Source organism: Musca autumnalis, unplaced genomic scaffold (assembly GCF_047663935.1).
Source record: "Musca autumnalis isolate F117 unplaced genomic scaffold, ASM4766393v1 scaffold_1, whole genome shotgun sequence".
NCBI lineage: Eukaryota > Metazoa > Arthropoda > Insecta > Diptera > Muscidae > Musca > Musca autumnalis.
This window is the reverse complement of record NW_027411644.1, coordinates 78,137,725-78,154,240: the sequence shown is the minus strand read 5'-3', so window position 1 is coordinate 78,154,240 and position 16,516 is coordinate 78,137,725. Positions and strand designations below refer to the sequence as shown.

At 37.9% G+C, this 16,516-nt stretch overlaps 1 protein-coding gene across 1 annotated transcript in view; it reads right to left on the bottom strand.

Annotated features, from left to right (window-relative positions):
* The window catches only part of Ino80 (chromatin-remodeling ATPase INO80), a 252,596-nt gene that overhangs the window by 133,345 nt on the left and 102,735 nt on the right, over window positions 1-16,516 (bottom strand). The window contains exons 11-12 of the mRNA XM_073982434.1: window positions 389-491; window positions 216-319 (exon numbers count right to left, since the gene is read on the bottom strand). Of these exons, the coding sequence (XP_073838535.1) occupies window positions 216-319; window positions 389-491 (207 nt within the window). The remainder of the gene's footprint in view (window positions 1-215; window positions 320-388; window positions 492-16,516) is intronic.

Genomic DNA, 16,516 nt, shown 5'->3' with positions numbered 1-16,516 from the left:
ATATGTATATTGGGAGCGAATGGCTTCTTTGAAGAAAAATACTGGCATAAAGTTTCCAATGTTGGATTTTTGACTGTCTTTTTATACTTCAGTAGGAGTAACCACATGTAATAACACTTTAAAGACATTTCTTTATTATTAAAATTGAATTGTTAACTTTCCATTATTTTACTATTCCACCTGGTTTAGAACTAGAAACGACCGATTCCACTTACCTTATTTTGCTGTCGCTTTCGTTTTTCTCCACTTGATTCCTTATTGCCGCTGCCACAACTACTGGCCGACGCTGAATCTTGCTGTCCTTCGATTTTCTGACGATCTGAAAAAAAGATGGGCGATGAAACTTTGTGATAAATTTTCAGCTAATATTAAAAAATGTGAAACTTACATTTCGTTTCAATTTCCTCATCATCCAAGAGTAGAGATACCACTTCCTTGGGTTTCAAAGTATCGGGTTTGAAATTACCGCCACTAATAACCATGCGTTGGATCTATAAGTAAAACGCAAATAAAAAATTGAATTAATTACAGACTTACAATTCTAAATAAAAATGATAAATAGCTTCCGAAAAGGCTAAAGCAACAAAAATAAACGCCCACAAAAATCTAAAGAAATATAATAACAAAATAATAAAAAATAATAATACGGATTTTCAAAAAGGAAGTAAATCAAAAAAATTATTAATATCAAAAGTAACAAAACAATACCGATTGAAACCCATATCTTATAGCGGATGATCATTATCGGTATGTGTGTGCATTCCAAGAGGTAATTTAATATTTTTCTGCATAAATTAAAATACCCTTCCCTCCTACCCTCCTCCTATCAAGAAAAAAACTCTAAATGTGCAACCGAAAATTGAGCTTCGAAAAGAAATTTTGTTAAAGTGGCGCGAACAAATCAATGATGGAAGGAAGAAGCCTTAATCAATATTTAACCCCCTCTTCGATCATGATCGTAAAATGAAATCATAATTCCAACAACAACAGCAAAACATGTTTGTATGAATGAAAAAATATACATAACCCTTGGAAAAGATCATCACGTGTACAAATTTGTATACAAATGAAAATCAGGGCGAGGCACGGTGGTCGAAAGCATTGATCTAGCGGCGCGAAATTAATAACTTGCAAACGAATTGAGATATGTCACTGAAATTTTGCACAAACTCAACTTATACCTGTGGGTAATAATGGGCCAAATATGAAAAATATCGGCTAATGTTTTGGTATAGCCCCCATATAACGGTACTTTCCGATTTTCGGTATTTTGAGGATTTAAGCCACAATTTCGTAGCAAATTAGCTGTAATTTGGTACTTAGGGTTCCTAGTGGTCACAAAATATTTCCACCAAAAATTATGAACATAGGTCCACGTTTTGATATAGCCCCCATGTAACCGTACCTCCCAATTTAAGGTATTTTGAATATCATGACCACATTTTCAAACCAACTTGGCTGTAATTTTGCATTCCATGTTCTCACTACGTATAAAATCTTCTTACAAAACATTTTCAATACGGATTTATGTTTCGACGTAGCCCCTTTTATGGTACCCCCGATTCGCTGAATTTTTACTTGTTATCCCATATTTAATAACATATTTAGCTATAACATGGCATTATAGTGTCTCCGGGGGTAGAACTCCTCCTTGCAAACATTTCTCAAGATAGGTCCATATTTTGATTTAGCTCCCATACAAATGCACAGCTAAATTTGTATGAATTTCATGCAAAATCCCTTATTTTAAAAGTGCAGTCATCAAAAGATTTGCAAATATTTGCAGCCCGAATGTGATTATTCCGTATCCAGAGAGTCCAATTCATTCCCCAAAAAATAATCGGACCTAAGTTCGGCCAAGTTTAAAAGATGCAATCTATGGAACAAGCGCGTACAACCCATAAAAACACTAAAAAATTTAATTTTTTGAAAATTTGTTGCTATATAACTAAGTACCTCCAGACCCCAAACTAATTTTTATAATTTAAGTCACACCCTCTGCTATTAATTAAAATATATCTTGTCCATTTTCATTACGAATTTATTTAACATTTAAACAAATATGAAGTTAATTTTTTTGCAACAATTTTTTAAAATCTGATGCAACAAAAACTCTTGTATTTGATAGTGAATAACTGAGTGAATATTTACAGCAACAAAAATGAAAAAACAAAATCTTTGTCCGTAAACTGTCTGTAATCGATACAATGGAAAATATTTCGCAATTTTAAAGTTCGATTTTTTGACTTTCGCGCCGCTAGATCAGTGGTTTCGACCAGTGTGCGAGGGTAAGGAGATGTACTACCTAAAATCCTAAAAATTGAAACAGTGGGGCAAATGAATTTTGTCGTTGTGTGTATTGTATGTTTAGTGGCTTGTGAGGTGGAAGATATCTAGCAACGGTTTAGTCTCACGGCGGCCGGTTCTATGCACCGGATTGACTCAGGGAATCTTCGACCAGGGACCGTCACCTCAACAATTATGTGTTTGTGTTGTATATTTTTTCACCATGGGAGCGACAATATATCCCGCAATGCCTATTTTGAGTTCTGTTTGTTTTGTCAACTTCGATGATATGTAATGGATGTATGTGTGTACTTCCGTTGCTGCTCCGATCTTAGTCCCCTCCACGAAATACTGCGATAGGTTGTCTCCAACTTCGTCGTCGGAATCATCATCGTCGGAATACGAGACACACCCCAAGTTGTTGTTCCGAGCACCGAAAATGCATCACTGGTACAAGTCACTTGGAACGTCTCTGCGACAAAGCCAGCAAAATCGTAGACTTTATAAGTCGGAGGAATATCATTGTCGCCGGGATCTAGGAAAGAAAGCTAACCGTCACCTGTAGCTTGCAAAGTTGCGATGGTTACGTTTTGTGGAAGGAGGAGGACTTGCCTTGCTTATACACTTATCTGTCCACTACAGACATATCTCGCTTTAACTTGACTCTAGTGACCCATACATGGATATAGAGTTGCTGAAGGTGTAAATACCGTTGATGAATATATGTGCCTTGCTTTATATGTCCGACATTAGTTCGTTTTTGGAAGGCAATAACTGTCTAGCACCAGATGGAGACTTTACTGCCCTTGGCAATGGCCAGACGGGCGCAGTGCTGACCGAGCAAATTGATAACTCCTCACTTTGCAAGGTGAATGAAGACGCTCCTACGAGGATAAGAGGAGATTGTCACAGCTTGCAAAAAATCATCATTGTGGCACCAGGCCTGATAAATGACGTGTCGTGGTAACCCGTTACTTCCTTTGGATCAGACCATCTTCCGATCACCGACTTCAGAAGACCCAAGATTCAAAGAACTTACTCTTGAAGAGGATAGTAGACGAACATAAGCGGAAAAAGTAGCTAGACCACCTAAAGCAATCCAACATTGGTACAGGATTAAGTAAATAGTGGGCAACGGCTATATCACTCTCGGATCCGGGAAAGAAGGATGATACAACGGCTGTTAATTACAAAGACGTGACAGTGAAAGATCCGAAGAGGCGCGCGCGTTATTTTAACCAGCAGTTTATACAGCACCTGAGGGTCATAGGGTGAAGAGTGGTGTGCTACGCCGTATAAGGGCCCTCCCAGCCGAGCAGGTACAACCACAATTTATAATGAGCGATGTTACCGACGTCATCCGAAGGAAGAAGGTGTGCTTCTAAAGACCCTCTCTGAAAGAAAGGGTGCTTCTATAGAACTTTTCTGAAAGAAAGGGTGCTTCTATAGATTTTTTCTGAAAGAAAGGGTGCTTCTATAGACCCTTTCTGAAATAAATGGTGCTTCTATAGACCTTTTCTGAAAGAAACGGTGCTTCTATAGACCGTTTCTGAATGAACGGGTGTTTCTATAACCGTTTCTGAAAGCAAGGGGTGTTTCTATATACCCTTTCTGAAAGAAAGAGTGCTTCTATAGACCTTTTCTTAAAGAAACGGTGCTTCTATAGACCGTTTCTGAAAGAAAGAGTGCTTCTATAGACCCTTTCTGAAAGAAAGAGTGCTTTTATAGACCCTTTCTGAAAGAAAGAGTGCTTCTATAGACCCTTTCTGAAAGAAAGGGTTCTTTTATAAACCTTTTCTGAAGGTAAGGTTGCTTCTGAAAAAAAGGGTGCTTCTATAAACCTTTTCTGAAGGTAAGGTTGCTTCTACAGACCCTTTCTGAATGAAAGGGTGCTTCTATAGGCCCTTTCTGAAAGAAAGGGTGCTTCTATAGGCCCTTTCTGTAAGAAAGGGTGCTTCTATAAACCTTTTCTGAAGGTAAGGTTCCTTCAATAGACCCTTTCTGAATGAAAGGGTGCTTCTATAGGCCCTTTTGAAGGAAAGGGTGCTTCTATAGACCCTTTCTGAATGAAAGGGTGCTTCTATAGACCCTTTCTGAATGAAAGGGTGCTTCTATAGACCCTTTCTGATGGAAAGGGTGCTTCTATAGACCCTTTCTGAAAGAAAATGTGCTTCGATAGACCCTTTCTGAAAGATAATGTGCTTCTATAGACCCTTTCTGAATGAAAGGGTGCTTCTATAGACCCTTTCTGAAAGAAAATGTGCTTCGATAGACCCTTTCTGAAAGAAAATGTGCTCCTATAGACCCTTTCTGAAAGAAAAAGTGCCTCTATAGATCCTTTTTGAAGGAAAGGGTGCTTCTATAGATCCCTTTTGAAGGAAAAGGGTGCTTCTATAGACCCTTTCTGAATGAAAGGGTGCTTCTATAGACCCTTTCTGAAAGAAAATGTGCTTCGATAGACCCTTTCTAAAAGAAAGAGTGTTTCTATAACCGTTTCTGAAAGAAAATGTGCTTCGATAGACCCTTTCTAAAAGAAAGGGTGTTTCTATAACCGTTTCTGAAAGAAAGGTTGTTTCTATATACCCATTCTGAAAGAAAGAGTGGTTCTATAGACCCTTTCTGAAAGAAAGAGTGCTTCTATAGACCTTTTCTTAAAGAAACGGTGCTTCTATAGACCGTTTCTGAAAGAAAGAGTGCTTCCATAGACCCTTTCTGAATGAAAGTGTGCTTCTATAGACCCTTTCTGAATGAAAGGGTGCTTCTATAGACCCTTTCTGAATGAAAGGGTGCTTCTATAGACCCTTTCTGAAAGAAAATGTGCTTCGATAGACCCTTTCTGAAAGAAAATGTGCTTCTATAGACCCTTTCTAAAAGAAAGAGTTTTTCGACAGACCTCTCTTAATGAAAGGGTGCTTCTAAAGACCCTTTCTGAAAGAAAGAGTGCTTCTATAGACCATTTCTGAATGAAAGGGTGCTTCTATAGGCCCTTTCTGAAAGAAAGGGTGCTTCTATAAACCTTTTCTGAAGGTAAGGTTACTTCAATAGACCCTTTCTGAATGAAAGGGTGCTTCTACAGGTCCTTTTGAAGGAAAGGGTGCTTCTATAGACACTTTCTGAATGAAAGGGTGCTTCTATAGACCCTTTCTGAAAGAAAATGTGCTTCGATAGACCCTTTCTGAAAGAAAATGTGCTTCTATAGACCCTTTCTGAAAGAAAGAGTTTTTCTACAGACCTCTCTTAATGAAAGGGTGCTTCTAAAGGCCCTTTCTGAAAGAAAGAGTGCTTCTATAGACCCCTTCTGAAAGAAAGGGTGCTTCTATAGATCTTTTCTGAAAGAAAGGGTGCTTCTATAGACCCTTTCTGAAAGAAAGGGTGCTTCTATAGATCTTTTCTGAAAGTAAGGGTGCTTCTATAGATCCTTTAAAGGTGTTTCTATAGAACTTTTCTGAAAGAAAAAGTGCTTCTATAGAACCTTTCTGAAAGAAAAGGTGCTTCTATAGAACCTTTCTGAAAGAAATGGTGCTTCTATAGAACCTTTCTGAATGAAAGTGTGCTTCTATAGACCCTTTCTGAATGAAAGGGTGCTTCTATCGACCCTTTCTGAAAGAAATGGTGCTTCCATAGACCCTTTCTGAATGAAAGTGTGCTTCTATAGACCCTTTCTGAATGAAAGTGTGCTTCTATAGACCCTTTCTGAAAGAAAATGTGCTCCTATAGACCCTTTCTGAGCGAAAGAGTGCATCTATAGATCCTTTTCGAAGGAAAGGGTGCTTCTATATACCCTTTCTGAATGAAAGGGTGCTTCCATAGATCTTTTCTGAAAGAAAGGGTGCTTCTATAGACTCTTTCTGAAAGAAATGGTGCGTCTATAGACCCTTTCTGAAAGAAAGAGTGGTTCTATAGACCTTTTCTGAAGGAAAGGGTGATTCTATGGACCCATTCTGAAAGAAAGAGTTCTTCTATAGACCTTTTCTGAAGAAAAGGGTGCTTCTATAAACCCTTTCTGAAAAAGGGTGCTTCTATAGACCCTTTCTGAAAGAAAGGGTGCCTCTATAAACCCTTTCTAAAAGAAAGGGCACTTGTATAGAACCTTTCTGAATGAAAGAGTGCTTCTATAGACCCTTTCTGAATGAAAGAGTGCTTCTATAGACCCTTTCTGAATGAAAGAGTGCTTTTATAGATCCTTTCTGAAAGAAAGAGTGCTTCTATGGACCCTTTCTGAATGAAAGGGTGCTTCTATAGACCCTTTCTTAAAGAAAGGGTGCTTCTATAAACACTTTCTTAAAGAAAGGGTGCTTCTATAAACCCTTTCTAAAAGAAAGGGTACTTGTATAGACCCTTTCTGAATGAAAGAGTGCTTCTATAGACCCTTTCTGAAAGAAATGGTGCTTCTATAGACCCTTTCTGAATGAAAGGGTGCTTCTATAGACCCTTTCTGAATGAAAGGGTGCTTCTATAGACCCTTTCTGAATGAAAGGGTGCTTCTATAGACCCTTTCTGAAAGAAGGAGTACTTCTATAGATCCTTTTTGAAAGAAAGGGTGCTTATATAGTCGCTTTCTAAAGGAAAGGGTGCTTCTATAAACCCTTTCTAAAAGAAAGGGTGCTTGTATAGACCCTTTCTGAATGAAAGAGTGCTTCTATAGACCCTTTCTGAATGAAAGAGTGCTTCTATAGACCCTTTCTGAATGAAAGAGTGCTTCTATAGACCCTTTCTGAATGAAAGAGTGCTTCTATAGACCCTTTCTGAATGAAAGAGTGCTTCTATAGACCCTTTCTGAATGAAAGAGTGCTTCTATAGACCCTTTCTGAATGAAAGAGTGCTTCTATAGACCCTTTCTGAAAGAAGGAGTGCTTCTATAGATCCTTTTTGAAAGAAAGGGCGCTTCTATAGTCGCTTTCTGAAAGAAAGGGTGCTTCTATAAACCCTTTCTAAAAGAAAGGTCACTTGTATAAACCCTTTCTGAATGAAAGAGTGCTTCTATAGACCCTTTCTGAATGAAAGAGTGCTTTTATAGATCCTTTCTGAAAGAAAGAGTGCTTCTATAAACCCTTTCTAAAAGAAAGGGTACTTGTATAGACCCTTTCTGAATGAAATAGTGCTTCTATATACCCTTTCTGAAAGAAATGGTGCTTCTATAGACCCTTTCTGAATGAAAGGGTGATTCTATAGACCCTTTCTGAATGAAAGGGTGCTTCTATAGACCCTTTCTGAAAGAAGGAGTGCTTCTATAGATCCTTTTTGAAAGAAATGGTGCTTCTATAGTCGCTTTCTGAAAGAAAGGGTGCTTCTATAAACCCTTTCTAAAAGAAAGGGCACTTGTATAGACCCTTTCTGAATGAAAGAGTGCTTCTATAGACCCTTTCTGAATGAAAGAGTGCTTCTATAGACCCTTTCTGAATGAAAGGGTGCTTCTATGGACCCTTTCTGAATGAAAGGGTGCTTCTATAGACCCTTTCTTAAAGAAAGGGTGCTTCTATAAACCCTTTCTTAAAGAAAGGGTGCTTCTATAAACCCTTTCTAAAAGAAAGGGTACTTGTATAGACCCTTTCTGAATGAAAGAGTGCTTCTATAGACCCTTTCTGAAAGAAATGGTGCTTCTATAGACCCTTTCTGAATGAAAGGGTGCTTCTATAGACCCTTTCTGAATGAAAGGGTGCTTCTATAGACCCTTTCTGAAAGAAGGAGTGCTTCTATAGATCCTTTTTGAAAGAAAGGGTGCTTCTATAGTCGCTTTCTGAAAGAAAGGGTGCTTCTATAAACCCTTTCTAAAAGAAAGGGCACTTGTATAAACCCTTTCTGAATGATAGAGTGCTTCTATAGACCCTTTCTGAATGAAAGAGTGCTTCTATAGACCCTTTCTGAATGAAAGAGTGCTTCTATAGACCCTTTCTGAATGAAAGAGTGCTTCTATAGACCCTTTCTGAATGAAAGAGGGCTTCTATAGACCCTTTATACAAGTAAGGGTGCTTCAATAGACCCTTTCTTAAATAAGGGATGCTTCTATAGACCCTTTCTGAATGAAAGAGTGCTTCTATAGACCCTTTCTGAATGAAAGAGTGCTTCTATAGACCCTTTCTGAATGAAAGAGTGCTTCTATAGACCCTTTCTGAATGAAAGAGTGCTTCTATAGACCCTTTCTGAATGAAAGAGTGCTTCTATAGACCCTTTCTGAATGAAAGAGTGCTTCTATAGACCCTTTCTGAATGAAAGAGTGCTTCTATAGACCCTTTCTGAATGAAAGAGTGCTTCTATAGACCCTTTCTGAATGAAAGAGTGCTTCTATAGACCCTTTATACAAGTAAGAGTGCTTCAATAGACCCTTTCTTAAATAAGGGATGCTTCTATAGACCCTTTCTGAATGAAAGAGTGCTTCTATAGACCCTTTCTGAATGAAAGAGTGCTTCTATAGATCCTTTCTGAATGAAAGAGTGCTTCTATAGACCCTTTCTGAATGAAAGAGTGCTTCTATAGACCCTTTCTGAATGAAAGAGTGCTTCTATAGACCCTTTCTGAATGAAAGAGTGCTTCTATAGACCCTTTATACAAGTAAGAGTGCTTCAATATACCCTTTCTTAAATAAGGGATGCTTCTATAGACCCTTTCTGAATGAAAGAGTGCTTCTATAGACCCTTTCTGAATAAAAGAGTGCTTCTATAGACCCTTTCTGAATGAAAGAGTGCTTCTATAGACCCTTTCTGTATGAAAGAGTGCTTCTATAGACCCTTTCTGAATGAAAGAGTGCTTCTATAGACCCTTTCTGAATGAAAGAGTGCTTCTATAAACCCTTTCTGAATGAAAGAGTGCTTCTATAGACCCTTTCTGAATGAAAGAGTGCTTCTATAGACCCTTTATACAAGTAAGAGTGCTTCAATAGACCCTTTCTTAAATAAGGGATGCTTCTATAGACCCTTTCTGAATGAAAGAGTGCTTCTATAGACCCTTTCTGAATGAAAGAGTGCTTCTATAGACCCTTTCTGAATGAAAGAGTGCTTCTATAGACCCTTTCTGAATGAAAGAGTGCTTCTATAGACCCTTTCTGAATGAAAGAGTGCTTCTATAGACCCTTTCTGAATGAAAGAGTGCTTCTGTAGACCCTTTATACAAGTAAGAGTGCTTCAATATACCCTTTCTTAAATAAGGGATGCTTCTATAGACCCTTTCTGAATGAAAGAGTGCTTCTATAGACCCTTTCTGAATAAAAGAGTGCTTCTATAGGCCCTTTCTGAATGAAAGAGTGCTTCTATAGACCCTTTCTGTATGAAAGAGTGCTTCTATAGACCCTTTCTGAATGAAAGAGTGCTTCTATAGACCCTTTCTGAATGAAAGAGTGCTTCTATAGACCCTTTCTGAATGAAAGAGTGCTTCTATAGACCCTTTATACAAGTAAGAGTGCTTCAATAGACCCTTTCTTGAATAAGGGATGCTTCTATAGACCCTTTCTGAGTGAAAGAGTGCCTCTATAGACCCTTTCTGAATGAAAGAGTGCTTCTATAGACCCTTTCTGAATGAAAGAGTGCTTCTATAGACCCTTTCTGAATGAAAGAGTGCTTCTATAGACCATTTCTGAATGAAAGAGTGCTTCTATAGACCCTTTATACAAGTAAGAGTGCTTCAATATACCCTTTCTTAAATAAGGGATGCTTCAATATACCCTTTCTTAAATAAGGGATGCTTCTATAGACCCTTTCTGAATGAAAGAGTGCTTCTATAGACCCTTTCTGAATAAAAGAGTGCTTCTATAGACCCTTTCTGAATGAAAGAGTGCTTCTATAGACCCTTTCTGAATGAAAGAGTGCTTCTATAGACCCTTTCTGAATGAAAGAGTGCTTCTATAGACCCTTTATACAAGTAAGAGTGCTTCAATAGACCCTTTCTTAATAAGGGATGCTTCTATAGACCCTTCCTGAATGAAAGAGTGCTTCTATAGACCCTTTCTGAATGAAAGAGTGCTTCTATAGACCCTTTCTGAATGAAAGAGTGCTTCTATAGACCATTTCTGAATGAAAGAGTGCTTCTATAGACCCTTTATACAAGTAAGAGTGCTTCAATATACCCTTTCTTAAATAAGGGATGCTTCTATAGACCCTTTCTGAATGAAAGAGTGGTTCTATAGACCCTTTCTGAATAAAAGAGTGCTTCTATAGACCCTTTCTGAATGAAAGAGTGCTTCTATAGACCCTTTCTGAATGAAAGAGTGCTTCTATAGACCCTTTCTGAATGAAAGAGTGCTTCTATAGACCCTTTATACAAGTAAGAGTGCTTCAATATACCCTTTCTTAAATAAGGGATGCTTCTATAGACCCTTTCTGAATGAAAGAGTGCTTCTATAGACCCTTTCTGAATAAAAGAGTGCTTCTATAGACCCTTTCTGAATGAAAGAGTGCTTCTATAGACCCTTTCTGAATGAAAGAGTGCTTCTATAGACCCTTTCTGAATGAAAGAGTGCTTCTATAGACCCTTTATACAAGTAAGAGTGCTTCAATAGACCCTTTCTTAAATAAGGGATGCTTCTATAGACCCTTCCTGAATGAAAGAGTGCTTCTATAGACCCTTTCTGAAAGAAAGGGTGCTTCTATAGACACTTTCTAAAAGAAAGGGTGCTTCTATAGACCCTTTTTGAAAGAAAGAGTGTTTCTATAGCCCTCTCTGAGTGAATGGGTGCTTCTATGGACCCTTTATGTGGTGCCATTGCAGTCCACGATGTTTGAAGAAAAGTCAATGTATCAAAAATATAAAAACGTTTCTGACCCACTGTTCTCGAATTCGAAATTAGTTTCCCTATCTAAACTATAACAAAATAATATTAATACAACAACAACGACAGCCACCAAAGTCAGGGAGGGTGTAACAGATATGTCGCCTAACACAGAAGCGATCGACAATAAAAAAACAAACAAAATATCAAACAACAACAAAAATTGTGAACATAAATAAGTAGGGAGGAAAAAAAAAACAAGGCTGTATAATTAGTTTCCGGTAAGAAGATACAGGTACAGGGAGGACTGGCAAGAAACAAAAAACCAACAAACACACAGCCATAACATGAGTTGAAACAAAACAAGTAACCAAACAGACGAGCTAACACTAGCGTAGATTGAGTAGCACAAAAAAAGGAGACGTAGATCACTGATCATATTCCTTATTAAATATTCTAACCTTTCCCCTTCGTTGTTCTCCCCTCTATAACAATAATAAAATGAATAAACGAATCAGTGAATGAATATAATGAATGAAACTTCTTCTTCTTCGGTCTTACTATCAAATGGTTTTTTCTACAATCTACCACAAAAGTGGAATAGTCCACAAGGAGAACGAACGAACTACAGCTTGGGAGGTATTATCCCGCCTTAAGTAAAAAAAACATGAAGTGGCAACCACAGGAGCTTAGCTTGGCCACATAATTATTATGTTACACTTACACTATGTTGTTGTAGTTATAGTTGTTTTTTGTCACATATTGTTGCAAGTTCTTGATAAAAAAAAATGTGGAATAAAAAACGTAAAGCCAACAACATTGAATGAAATGTTGAAGAACTTCTGAGGTTATTTCAATTGTTTCCTGAATAAAAACACGTGCCTAACTAATATGCGGGTATTACTCTACAAAAAGACAACGACATAACAACGGATACGATTGGATTTCGCTAAATGACAGTTTAGCAAAAAAAAAGCATAAACATGGGATGTTGTTTCTTTTTTTAGAGTTGTGGTTAATTCAAGTGGTTTTGGGTTTGAATGCGTAGTACCTGTGTGTTTAGTTGATCTGCTTTGCCTTGCATTCGTAATGACAATCACAGTTGTCGTTTGCCAAAACCGCAATTATATTCCATAAAATGTAATATACTTATATAAAATTAACAGATTTATAATGAAAATAAAGTTTCTGAAAGAAGTCTTTAAATATCAATTTGAAATATCCTCAGGAATGAAAAAGTTTAACAAATAAAACCAGTAAGGAAACGATCAAAGTCGTGAGGGGCCGACTGACTATATGATACCCTACAAAACAGTGAATATGTAAAGTATATATGAGATCTATATCTAAATCCGATTTCGATATAATATGGCACATTTATTTCTAGACCAAATTCTGTCACACATTGCAAATTTTACCAAAATCTGACGGATTAAGCACCCTATTTTGGTGTATCAAATACTTTAAATCGGTCGAAAATATATATGAGACCTATGTATATCCAAATATTAAACGATTCCGATATAATTTGGCACATTTATTTTTAGACCGAATTCAGTCACACATTCCAAATTTCATCAAAATCGGACATACATATATATCGTGTTTGGCGCAGCAAATACCTGAAATCGGCCGAAAATATATATGGGAGGTATGTCCAAATCTGAACCCATTTTTACCAAAAGCAACACCCTTCAAGAGTTATCGTGCGCACAAAATTTCCGAACATTTTCGAACTTTTGTGAGGGTGGTACCGGAAGGAGTGAACCGATATAACCCATCTTCGAACTTAAACTAAGTTTGGACAAAATATTACGAAAGACAAATTTTGGACCGAATCGGTTGATCTGTTCGAGAGTTATCTTGGGCTCCAGCCAGCCAGACAGAGAGACGGACGGACGGACATGGCTAAATCAACTCCAAATTGTCTGAAACGGATTTCGTGCAAACATACTTGGGGTCTAAAACCATTATTTCGATGAGGCACATTTTGCCCGTATGAAAGTGTATACACCCTCGTTATCATAAATGCTGAGGGTATAAAAACTTCTATATCTGAAATCAGGTGGTACCATTATGTGGTGGCTACACCAAAACATGGACCTATGTTGACAATTTTTGATGGAGAAGTTTTGTGAGTACTTGGAACCTTAAATATCAAATAACATTGTGCAACAAAATGGAGGTGAAAGTCTGGGGCACGTAAAATTCCTCCTGGGGAAGAAAGGGGTTGGTGAGTATATTAAGAACTCCGAAGGACTGATCTGCCGTGAGTCGAACTTCCGCGTTATGGCGTGATGAAGTTTTTGCTAGAGACCCTGTAAGCCATCAGGAATTAGGGTTATATCTTTGTTCAATGTTGCTTTAGCTTATTTTTGAGATGACATGTCTTCAGTCAAATCGAATGAGGATTATTTTCGTAGAGCACTTCGTCCTTTTCGTCCTTTATTTTAAGAGCCGCTATAAAAGTACCACAAGATGACGTTTTTCAGCTTCGAAATGTTCTGCAGAAATGTCGCTGAGAAAAATTTTGGTACGGCTCTCATTGACAACTAAACAATTTTGTCGCGTTTTCGTGGTCGTTTTGTGCATCATATCACTGTCCCAAAATACGTAGAGTATTTCCACAGTAGGGATACGTAAAATCGACTTCGGTTAATCGATTAATCGATTATTAACCGTAAAATTTCCAAAAGTCGTAGTCGACTATTGACTGTGCGAAAACCGCATAATCGAATATTTTTAGTCGACTTTCGAAAGACAAAGTCAACTATTATTCGTAGTTAACCATTAGTCGTAGTCTATTATTAATCGTAGTCGGCTATTAATCGTGGTCGACTATTAGTCGTAGTTGACTATTGGGTGAGCTAAAACCGCATAATCGACGGTACTTTTTTATACATATAACCATCACTGATCGCATCAACGAAAATGGTCGATTATAGTCGATTAAAATCGGTTTTCGGCAGTTAACGATTAATCGAAAGTCGAGTTTTAAGTTTTTCGCGAAAACCGAATAATCGAAAAATCGATTATTGCAATTCACTTTGTATCCCTATTCCACAGCTAAAAAATTCTCTCTAGTCATTTCGATAAGACTTTCCGTTTTCAAGCAAATAGTGAAAACCCAACAAAAAAGCTAAAAGTCTGCCTTGAACATCTTTAAATCTCAAAAATTGTAAAACCTAGGAACAAATCATCATAAAACATCGACCTATGTTGACAATTTTTAGTGAACAAGTTTCGTGACTGTAGATAACTTGAAATGTCAAATTACACCGTTCTGTTATATGGGGGCTATACCAAAAATTGGAAGTTTGGAACAATTGTTTGTGAAGAAATTCTGTGGCAATAATAATTTCAAAATGTTTCGCTAGAGTCGAATATAAGATGAGGTCTCGGATTGTTTTGAAATGTTTACTTCAAACAGTCCTCGTTGTCCATATTACGACGGCATAATTTTTTCTGGGCCAGTTCATAGAGACAATTACCCTGAAGCTTTAAAAAAATTAATTCATCGAGAGAGTACCCGATTTGGTTTAACTTTTTTCTACCTCGTATTATTTTGTCGAACATAGTTCGAAGACGCTCAATATGGGACAAGCATTGAATAGAACCTCAAAACAGGGCATACAATTTTCTATAATTTCATGCGCACGATAACTATCGAAACGAGTAATCGATTTGGTCCAAACTTTGCACTTCGTAATATTTCTTCCAAACATAGATCAGGTCCGAATATGTACTGTCAGTTCACTCCTTTGTGTACCTCCCACACTAAATTACAAAATTGTTCGCAAAATTGTAGTTTAAGGAAATGTGTCGAATCGTTTTTGTCATTTTCCTTAAGTCAGATCATCTCCCTATTTGCTATAGGCAAAATCACCATCTAAACTATAATCTAGTGGACCTTCATGATCTACAGAGATAGGTCCAAACATGAATTGTATTACTCATAATGATGCAGTCACGGGACTATAAGAGGATATCGTAGAAATCCCGTGGCAGCGGCTGAACAACAGCTACCTCGACAAAGGAGAGTTGTTTTGCTGCAACTTTCTACTGTGTCAGGATTGTTGACGTAACACCGAACATCTATCCAATATGCAAAAACGGTCCGCATGATACGCTGCACGTATTCAACTGTCCAGTTAAGCGAACACACCTGTTTCATTATGGACAAATCTTATGCAGATGGCGTCATTTTTGAACTTGGAGTTGGAAGCAGAGCGAAAGAACGAATGCATGTGTAGTAGCTGCAACAACAACTATGTTCCCACGGCAGAGTTTTTTTTCGTACCGGTTTGACTCGAAACCATACCTAATATTTTATCCAAATGTAGTTAAACTTCTAAAATGGCCCATATCAGGCCTCTCCTTAGAGTACCTCCACCACAAAAGTTCAACATTTGTGTTTAAATATAGGGTCTATTGTTCGTTGTGGTCCTGTTCCAAGCGATATTATGTTTTCCGTGGATCAAAAGTTATACGATGACCCACTGAAATGACTAGTGGACACGATATCTATCGAGGACCATGCCGGTTCATTCCTTTTAGTACCTCCTCCGCAACACTTTTGAACTTTAATCCTAATCCACATTTTTGTCGGCAAGCTCAAATGTCCAAAAAAGGGCGACAAAATTCTGAAAAGACCGTAAATACATTTGATGTGTCCGTAGATGAAACTTAAATTCACATAGGCTGAGGGTTATCTCGGGTGACGTAGGGGATGAATGATACCAAGCAATGGTCTTGACTGGCTTTAACATGGCAAAGCCCAGGATCTATCTTGGTCCCTCTTTCATCTCAAGTGGACACTGACCTCCCCGTGGTGTCACCTGGGGAACTGCCTTTAACACCCGTTAAAGGTAGTGAGCTAACATGTGCCGCGCGTTCACCCATAAGAACGTTAAAAACTTGCGTTTGGGCGTCGGGTTAGAAAAAACATCCTACTATGAAAAAACGAAAGAAAAGAAAAACAAACCCCTCTAAAGTTGACGAACCCCGCAAACGTTTTAAGGACCATGATCTGCGAATCTGCACCTGGAATGTTCGCACTCTTTATAGAGAAGGTGCAGTCTTCGCATTGGCAGACGTACTTGAAAAGTACAAGGCCGATATTACTGCCATACAGGAAATACGATGGATTGGGAAAGGCGTCACAACAACACCTAAAGGTGACGCACTGTATTATAGCTGCCATGACGTAAAGCATGAATTTGGTTGCGGATTCGTAGTTAGTCGGAGACTGAAACATCTGGTATCCAGCTTCACCCCAGTGAATGAAAGACTTGTTGCAATTCGAATAAAAGCTAAATTCTTCAACATCAGCTTTATTTGTGCTCATGCTCCCACTGAAGAAAAGGACGAACAGACCAAAGATATATTTTACGAGCGCTTAGAAGAAACATATGACCGTTGCCCTGCCCATGACATTAAAATCATTCTAGGCGATTTTAATGCCAAAATTGGAAAGGAGAATATCTTTGGCCCAACAGTCGGGAAATTCAGTCTCCATAGTGAAACATCTGA